The sequence below is a fragment of the Motacilla alba genome, chromosome 15, assembly GCF_015832195.1.
Source record: "Motacilla alba alba isolate MOTALB_02 chromosome 15, Motacilla_alba_V1.0_pri, whole genome shotgun sequence".
NCBI lineage: Eukaryota > Metazoa > Chordata > Aves > Passeriformes > Motacillidae > Motacilla > Motacilla alba.
The window spans coordinates 2,956,175-2,966,116 of record NC_052030.1 but is presented as its reverse complement, the minus strand read 5'-3'; the positions used below and the strand labels follow the sequence as shown (position 1 = coordinate 2,966,116).

Here is a 9,942-nt window from a genome sequence, read left to right as displayed (position 1 = left end):
AACCTGTAAGCAGGTTTTGGGAGAAGTTTAATGTGTCTTTCCGAGCTCAGTTTTCTCAACTGCAAGCCTGGTGTGTCTTTGGCTTTTCAGGGCTGCTTTAGGCCTAGTTTTATTTTAAGCATTTTGAGGTCCTTAGGCTGCTTTTAACAGCACAGTGAATTTATTTCCTTAAAAAAGGAAATAAAATAAAAGCATACCATAGAAGCTAAAAATAGGAGATAAAGAGTTTTTATCTAACCACAACTTTGTGCATTGCATAGAAAAAGCTTCCAACAGGACATGATGATGAAGCAGTTCATGGCCATGTTAAAGAAGAATGAAAATAAGCATCCCCCACCCACCAAACTGCTGAACCTAGCAGCACAGCTTTGCCGGGAGCTCCAGAGCTCTTCTCCTAGTCTGGAGAAGCTGGTTGAAGCCATGATGGAATGCAAGAACAAGAGAGATTTTCTAACTAACATCCATGTTGTCCGGGCTTGTGTGTCCGTTCATATCCATAAAGGGCAACATGATGCAGCCTGCAGACTCCTGGAGGTAGGAATGTGTTCTTCAGTTCTTCACGGAAACAAAAAGCCGTGTTAGAAAAACAGTAGTTAGGAGCCGTTAGTACAGAAGCACCTAAACTGCAGCACATGGAGCACTTCCAGCTTGTGGAAGGCAGTGGAAGGTGATAAGTGTGCATTGCTGACCTGCCGAAGCCTTTGCTACAGGCACTTAGAGTTATCAGCCAAGGGGAGGAAGGGAACTGGGTGATAATGGGGTTGGTTGCAGCAGGGTTTTTGTTCTGCTGTGGTGGTTCTTGGAGTTTTTCACAATCTTAGGGCTCAGGACATAAAAGTGTTGGGAAGCCCAAGATTAGGGGGCTTGGCAGGATAGGAATATATGAGGAAGGCTGGATGGTGCCATTCAAGGTGAGGGGTTTTTGGCCTCTAGATCTGGTAATGCAGACGTTTGCACCAGGGGAAAAGAAGGAATTAGGCAACTCCCTGTGTACAAAGGGAAGGTGCAGCGAGCCATACACTCAGATAATGCTACTAGCTCTGTCAAACCAGTAGGAATCCTCGAGTACATTTCTGTTGAGGGTTTTCTCCTTTGTACACGGTCTGGGTGACTCTCTGGAACGTTTACTTATGCACAGTTTTGTTTTAGCATTGCAAGGCAGAAGAGAAGGAAGAACTGGTGCAACTTTGGCATGAGATTCACTACCAGAGGGTTATGGAGAAACAGCAGACAGATGTTCTGACACCACTGCAGAAATTCCGTTGCAGGAAGAGGTACTGCACAGTGGGGAAACCAAGATTTTTTTCTCTGTAGTTTCCAGATGCAGGGTCTACAGATGCAGAGCCTGGTTTTACACGTCAAGATGCTGCTTCTTGGAGCTTGGTTTTTCTTGGTATTTTGACCACTTGTGGCAATGTGAGAGAAATCCCATGAATGTGAATTATTCCTTTTGGGTCCTTTTTAATCCTTTTTTTCTCCTGTGTACAGGAATCCTCCACCTATTTCCCTTTGTCCTGAAGGTTTGAAGAATCGAAACTACTCAGAAGAAGTACGCCAGCACCTGTACAGGTTTGCTGCAGAGGTGACAGCAAATCCAGACAAGAAACAGCGGGTAGGGATTTGCTAGGGATGCTTCCAATCAAGCCTTTTTGTCACAGAAAAGCAGGACACTGTGATCAAGAGTCTATAACTGGTTTAATTTCTAAATTCTTGTTTTCAAAAGGCTTATTTGGGCTAGGATTCCTCATATTTGATCTTTCCCTAAAGGTTTCTTTAAAAAATCATCAGGTTAGTGCTAAGTAATTTCTCTTGCTGTGGAAAAAAAAGTTGAGGGGCAATAAATTCCTCCCAGGATTTTTAACAGTTTTAATTTTGTAGTGATTGAGCATAGGCAGCCAAACAGCCATCACTCAGCAGAGCTCTATTACAATGATAAATAATTCTGACTTGGCTGAGTAACAGCCTATATAAAATTGCACTTTGTTCACCAGAACATATTTTGTGCTGACTTTTCAAATGCTGGTAATTTGATGTGATAACACAATAGGCTGCCTTGGTGTATGCATGGATCTACCTTCTTTGGACAGGGACACATTTGTAATGGAAGAGATGTGTGAATTAAATCAACAAACACTGTTGATCACTTCCTTGCCAGGTGAGGGCTTCAGACTTCAATGTCTGTCTCTGTGTGTCATTCTGTGGGAAGAGCATGGTTTCGTGAGGGCATTATCTGGTGAGCAGTATAGAATAGGTCTAGAATAGCAGTGGCTTCCTTAGCAAACAAATTGTCTGGGAGTGCAGGGTGGAATTTGTGTTTTCTGCCAGCTCTGAGTTTATAAAATAGCCTCCTCGATCGGATCCACTAGGCCTCTTGGAGACCTAGTGAGTAAATGTCTCTGGCTTTGGAAGGGCTCTTGCTGGACTGCTTTTGGAACCGAAGGGAACTGCTTGATTATTTGGATGTGATTTTTTTCCTTTGATTTCTCCCTGCACCTGGGTTTGCAGGAGGGATTGGCTCGGACCATGAACCTGCAGCCAACTCAGGTCTATAATTGGTTTGCAAATTATCGACGACGTCAGAAATCCCGCCTCCTTCAAGTGGAAGAGCTCAACAATTCATGTCCTGAGAGGGCTTTGGCTTCCCACAGAAGTGAGCCACGGGATAAAGGATCCGACACTCCACAAACTGCAGGTTTGTCTCTTCCTAATGGGTTCAGGATGTGGTCCAGAGAGGTGAAAATCAATTTTAAATTCCCTCAGGAAAGGAAGGATATTGCTTCTTCAGAACAGCATGATGTGCTGATGGATCAAGTGGATGCTGGAGGACTCTGCTTCGGTGGAGTGCTTCATTGTTTGGCTCCAGGCTGTCACTCCAGAGGAGCAGACACTGTTAATGCCTGTGCAACAACAGGTGAAAAGAGATGCCTGGCTTTAAGGAGGCACCAAATGAAAGCAAATACATGGGAAGCAGCAGGTTTTAGCTCTCAGATTCTGGAATCAGGGCAGTGTACTCCAGGAAAACCCAGTATTTCCATGTCCTTCCACAGACACTTAACCAAACTTCAGTCACAAGGAGCACAGGGGTCTTGCTGCATTTGGCAGATTGGACTTGTTTTGTTGCCTTTGGAGTAATCATTAGCATTGTTTCACCTGCCTGGCCTGCACCTTTCAGATGGATCTCATGAGCAAACAGAGATAACCCATGTGCCCTGTGAGCCAGGATGGGAGCAGTCAGCTGCACCTCTGTATAAGCCTCCTGAAGGAACATATTTAAAGATGCTGCAATCCAGGTGATGTATGGCATCTTTACAGTGACAGTTCAGAAATGAAACAACATTTACACGTATTCACAGAACTGACTTCCATGTCGGTTTCTTGGGGGACATCACTTGGGAGTCTTGCCACCACTGATGGAAACGTTCCATGTCCAGTCAGAGCAGTTCATCCCCCAGCTGTGGAGGGCAGGATTCAGAGGTTTAGCTGGGGGTTCCCTTTTGGCACAGCAATATGTCTGGCTGATTCATTTTCTCCATCATTGCAGCTGTATGCAGAGCCCTGAGCTGTATGAAGCTGGAACAAGCATGGCTTTGTTCACCACTCACAGTGCTGAACAACCTGTACCTTTTGGCCCTGAGGCTGTGATGGATCCAGGAACCTGCTTTGGCTCTCCTGTGCTGCTGCCTGGAGATGCAGTGAGCAGGGCTGCTGCCAGCCCCTGGCAGGGGAGCTTTGTCCTGCGCTCTTACGAGTCCTTTCCCTCTGTGAATTACTGGGTGCCCATGTGGTGGGCCCCTTACAGCAGCGGAGGAATCTCGGGCCCCGTGTGGACCCCAGGTGCAGAAGGTTAGTAAAACTGCACCCAGATTGTTGACCTTAAGATTTTCCAAGCTTCTCTTCCCATTGCTGTAAACATTCTTGCTCACTTAAGTGTCCTGATGAAGGAGAGCAGGGCTTATTTGGAGCTTTGGAGTTCCTCTTCCATGATAGTTCAGTGAGAAAATCTGTGGATTTAAGGTGTTGAAACAGACATTCTTACCTGCTCTTTTCCCTAAACTGCAGCCACTTCCATAAGATAGTGGTGGATTCCTTTTGGTATTTCCATTGAGAGAGTCCCTCCAGGTGTTGTCTGTTCACCTTGCCTTTTTGCAAGCTTCTGGGTTTTTAATGCCTGTCATCATTAAAATATTGCCTGAGAAAAAGTCTGGGAACTTAACTGTGACATGATGCTTGTCTTCAAGCACATGTTTTCACTTTCCTCTCCCTCTTGCTGCTTTTTCTCTCTTCCTCTTTGTCTTCTTCCTGTCCAGTCTTGTTCAGCATTCCCACCATCTCTTTTCTTCTCCCTGTTCTTCAGAATAGGCTTGATAGGATGCATAAGTGATGCCCACTTGCTTTTGCCATCAGTCTGTAGAGCAGGAAGGGCTGTAACTGCCATTCACCCAGGCTCTGGTGAACGCAGAACAAGGAGAGAAGGAATAGCTGGGTCGGAGGCTGGGGCTATGTTATCTGTATCTGTACTTATGTTTAATTTGAGCATTTACTTCAGCAGGTATCAGAGTTCCCTTGAGCACAGTCCCTCAAGCTGGCTGTGTTGAAGCCAGTTCAGAAAGAATCATTCAGCAGTCAGATTTACAGGATGAAAGCTTAATCCTTAGAGGAGGACAGCTAGGGACCCTGGAATCTATTCTTCACAGGTAAAAGGAGGGAAAGCACAGGGCTGCCTAAAGGCAGGAAGGAAATGATGCAGAGTCCAGCCATGTCTTGATACCCTGTTGAAGAGAGTTGCAGAAATAGTGACACACCTCATTTCCAGAGACTGCTTCTCCTTGTGTCCATCCTTCTTTGCCAGTATTTAGATCTGCACATGGGTAATCTTGTCTAAGCATACAAGTGTGTGTGTGGCATAAAGGAGATTTGCAACCAGCCTAATCAGAGAAGGTATGACCCCCTGCTTTTTAGGCAGGTTCAGTTTCTGAACTATTTGCTTGGTTTTGGCAGAAAAGCCTAACCTGTGCTGATCCAGTGAGGGCTGTTTCTGTTGGTTCTGTGGGCTGGGTTGGTAGGGCCTGTACTTAATCCTAAAATAGTTCTTGTAGCTTCACAACCTCATGACAAGATTATTCCATAGTGCAAGCCTTCTAAATTGGAAGATGGAAAGACAGGCACTGTTCTCTTTCTGTTTTCCACCTATAACAAAGGTTTCAGATTTCAGATTTTCTCTGGGAATTGAGAAATTCAGAGAATGCAAAACAACAGAAATTTGTGCCATTTTCCATATGTTATACAACTTCCATAATGTTACATAAAAATAAACACTGCCAGACATTATGGGCTTCCTTTAATTTACTGATCTGCAAGACAGAGCAGGAGCAGCAGCCCCATTTTATAACCCTTCTGCCTGACACTGACCAGTGTTTGTGCCAGCATGACGCTGTCAGTTTGTCAAAAGGAGAGGTAGAAGAATCTTTATTCCCGCTTCTTTAAAAATGAGGAAGCAGAGGCACAGAAGGCTTTGTGGCTTGTTAAACAAGTAAATGCAGTGATTCACTGGAGATAAAGATTGGTGAGGCTTTGGCCCCAGTTCCCTGCAGAAAACATTTCTGCCTTTCACCCCTGTTTCTCACTTGCCCTGGTGCCTTGTTCACATTTATGTCAGACTCCTTGCTCTGAATTGCTGGGGAGAACCCAGGTCAGGCTGTGAAAACCTCAGGCTGTGTTTTAGGATTCACAGTTTAAAACAGTGGCTAAAGATCATGAAAGATCAGCAAGGCTTGCTGGCAATATTTTGGCTGGATTTAAAATTGCATGTTCTGACTCTAGAGTGAGCTCATGTTTATTTTTAAAATATGTTCTGCTAGTAGAAGAAATCTATGGTGAATGTCTCCTTGATGGGTATGCCAGTGTGCCAGGCATCCACACACCCTTTATCATATTCCTGTGAGGGGCAGGACTTGCTGCTTTGTTGGCACCTTTTGGTGAGGATATAGTTATTTGAACCCTATTTGTAAACACTGTTTAGTGGCCTGGTCCAGGTCCCCCCAAAACCTTGAGCTCCTCAAAATTCCATGAGTGCTATGGAACATCAGTCTTTTTCAGAAGTGAGTAATGCTTAGGCTGCAATTTCAGCAATTTCATTTTGCAGTTTCTCTCTAGGGAGCCAGGAGAGCTCATGCAGGTACTCTTAGGTAAGATCACTGCTCAGTCAGTGAGGATCACCTGTGTTACAAGGCAGAGCCCTCTAACAGAGTCAGGGATTGGAGTATTGTTTCCAGGGTCCTCTTGAGCAGTCATGGTGCAATGAGCATTACTCCTCTGGGGACTCGTGGGGGCAAGAGATCAAACTGTCTGGTCGAGGCAAATGAGGGTTGCTGTCCTGGAAGGACAGGGCAGTGATGTTATCCTGGTTTTAGAGGTAAGAGTAACACGAAGAGAAGGAAATTATTTAGCCAAGATCACCTATGTGGAGTGGACTCAGTGTTACGCTTTCCTTCTTCCTGAGCACTGGGATAGAGCTACAAGTCAGCTAAAAGACCCTTAATCTGCTTGTCTCATTTTTAAAGATGCTCACCTGGAAAGGATGTGGCCTCAAAGCTTATCAGAACAATTCCTGTTGATTTCTTTCATGGGCTTTTTACAGCCACTCCTACACACCTGGGCTGTGTCCAAACCTCTTCTGATCTACAGGGCTGTGAGGTGGGAGTGTGAGAGGGAACCAGGCTGGAAGCTGACTGTCTCCATCTGCTTCTGCTGCCTGAGAGGAGGGGTTGATCCAGCAAGTGGACTGGAAGCCCCCGTGGGACACCAAACAGATGCTCCCCTTTACAGACAGTGGTAGTGTATCCTCTTCACTCTGCAAGTCAGGACAGGTGGAATGTAGCCCAGCTAATGGCTCTTGCAGAGTGGAAATCTCGTGCCTTCCATTTCAGAGAGAAAAGCACACTGAGCTCTATGGAGCAAGGCATTCTGCATTTGTGAGCCAGCACATTGATTTAGAAAATGTCAGTGCTGAGATGTTCGTGGTAGCTTGCATTTCTGGGATTCCAGCTCAGAGTGCTGAGAATCCTCCTGCTGTTGGGCTCTCCCCTTTGGACAGCCCAGCATCCTGACACTGGCAGCCAGCAAGTCCCAAACCCACCGTCAGAGGCTACTTTTTTGGCATGTTGCATAACTGAATTGCAGAACTCGTTGCTAAGGGCACTGTGCATGTCGGTGTAAGTGGGCTGTAAAAAAGCATGAGACAAATGCTTGAGAGGGTGGGAGAGGGAGTTGAGCCCATTTGTCATTAGGAAATATGGCTCTGAATGCAGCTTCCAGCACAGGAGTCCCAGGGCTGGTCACTGGAACCTGGGGAGCATTCCAAGGAAGGGCAACTTGACACTTACCCTGTTGGTTCTACTTCTTTCCTGTACTCTCCTATTGGGCACCTCTTGTCTGGGCCCGTATGGACACGCACACCTTGGCTGTTCCTAGTGGTGGTATGGGCACTGTTGTTGCATTAGAGAGACTTTTGAGTTGGTGATGATGGGAGAGAGCATCCCATTCTTGAGTACCCAGTGCCTGCTACTTGACCCAGTGCCCACAGACTGATCTGTTTGGGGAGGCTGGCAGAGCCTCCAGGGGAGTGTGGATGGGGAAGCCGTGTCCCCAGACTCTACTGGTGGCCTTGGAAAGCTGTAGCAGAAGCATAGCCAATGTTGTGTCTTTGTCTAAAGCCACATGTTTTGACTGTTAAAGTCTCTGCTTTTAAAACACGTTCCAGGAGCTTTGGTAGGCACCTCCTTGTTTATGGAGAGTGCTTTGGGACAGAAGGAAAGTTGCAAATTGAGATGTGATTCCCTGTATACCGCTCCTGGTCAGGGCAGTCTTCCCACTGCAGAGCCTGTATTTTCATTTTGAGAAATGGGGCAGGTGTGTAGACAACAGAACTCTATCGAATGAATAATCTTGCCAACAGCCCCTCTTGTCCTGCTGCAAAACATTACAGTAAGTGGCAAACAGAACATAAATACAAATGCACTTGTATATAATTTTTTTCCCAGTTCCTCTCAGACTGTGTTTGGCAAGCCTCAGTGCCCACCTGTTTCTGCACCCTGTGTGGAAGAAAGCCAAGTCCTGGGACAAAGCCAGGTAAGAACACACCTAAAGTTCAGAGAAAGGAGCTCTGTACACACAGTCCCCTGCAGCTCTCTCAGAGGAGATGTGAAATCTCATATCATATTTAGTATGAAATATGTTTGATCTAAGCACAGCTTAAGTCCAGTTCAGAGCAAGCTGAGCATTCCCTGGCTAGCACCCGGCAGATAGTAGAAGGAAAAGTGGTTTTGTTTTTTCCTATCTGAATTGCTAGTCACACCCTAATTTTACTAAATGTGTCATTGAAATGGTGGCCAAAAGATCCTATGCATATCCAAAGTGTCGTTTAAATTTCCAGCAATGGAGGGCTCACCTGTAGAACAGTCACACAAAGATGGCTGCTTGAGGTCCGACCCTCTAAGGTGTCTTGCACAATTTGACTCTGTTCTCTCAGATCTCTTAAAATGTTTAATGTGATTTTCATTTGCAAGTCTGTGTTATTGTTGAGGAAAAGGAATTTTGCCCTGTTCTGAGATGGCTGATGGCAGTACACAGAGCAGGGTGATCATTGGCCAGGATGAAGAAGATAGTTCCATGCTAGGGGTGCAGTCTGCATGCCTTCTGATGGGGACTTCAAGGCCGTAGAAAATACAAGTTAGAAATCTTGTGCTTTAAGGGGATGGGAGCACACCTCTGAATTGTTACCTAAAAATAGGACCCAAGAAAGCCCTCTAAGCTGCACATTGATGTATTTTTTGGCTTCACCTTTGTTGGTCTAACAGTCAGTCAGCATCCATTGCTGTTTCCCTTTCAGTGTGAGCTGCTGGGGAAAACCTTTTCAAAAGAGATTACAAAAAGCAGGACCCATATCTGCTGGCCTCATTATGAGAAGTGGCTGCAGCTCTGAGGGCAGTAACAGAACCTCTTTTGAGCCACTGAAAGCATCAATATAAAGATCTGTATCTTGGAAAGTGCCCTTTTTACCAGCCATAATGTAAGCCAGACGAGAAGGAAAGCTTTGGGCATTAATAATGAATGAGCCTTTTCTAAGATTCCCAGAGCAGGCTGTCTCTAGCTAGTTTTCATCTTGCTGTTCTGCATCCTTGCACTGATTTTTGCAGTGGTGAAGAAACATGACACTCAGTACACTATGGGCTGGGAGCAAGATACTGAGTGATGCTTGTAGATGTCAAATGGGACATCTTCAAATCTTTGTAATAATTACTCAGTTCAAGAATTCAGAAAAGCAATTTTTGCTTATTTTAGTGTGTGCTCTACAAAAAGGAAGAGCTTGAATGGGTAAATGATTTTACAGCATTCTACAGACTTCCTGGGCACTTTGCTTCTTGCTGAATTGACTTACTCTGGGCTTGTGGCAAGAATATGCAGATATTTGGTTCCTATGCCTAAACCACAGAGGTGCAGGTGAAAACTTTCTCTTGTCCACGACTCAATTTTTTTTTGGTAGGTCACGCATCCTGTTAGAACCAAAATGAGAGTAAAATGAAAGCAAACAAACAAAAAGTTAATTCATTTTGGAGATATTTCTTTCTCTCCCTGAGCAGAGCTCCTTTCCTTAAGGCCATCACTTCCTTAATTATTTAATTCCTGTCTTACCCTCTGTCAGTTACTGGCTTTCACAGGAGCCAAAGCCTAGGGCAAAGCAAAGGGAATTGCTCTGCTCTGAATTCCTGGAGTTGGATTGGGCATTGGGCATGGATTGTGCTCATCACTTCTACACGCACTGATGCATTGCTGTGGACTTGGAGGGGAAGCCGGCCTTTGTCTCTTCATGCACACAGCCCTGACCAGTGCCATTCCCTGCCATCGCACACCTTGTGCTGCTGTCTGCCCAAAGGAGCTCTTCCA

General features: G+C 45.4%; 1 protein-coding gene across 1 annotated transcript; it reads left to right on the top strand.

Moving 5' to 3' along the window:
- The first annotated feature begins 258 nt into the window (after window positions 1-258).
- On the top strand, window positions 259-8,243 carry ANHX (anomalous homeobox). Its single transcript, XM_038152871.1, is given in 9 exon segments — window positions 259-534; window positions 1,150-1,274; window positions 1,489-1,612; window positions 2,506-2,692; window positions 3,173-3,290; window positions 3,542-3,843; window positions 4,547-4,694; window positions 8,040-8,158; window positions 8,161-8,243. Coding segments are annotated over 9 exon segments (1,461 nt in total). The 5' UTR covers window positions 259-279.
- The last annotated feature ends 1,699 nt before the right edge of the window (window positions 8,244-9,942 follow it).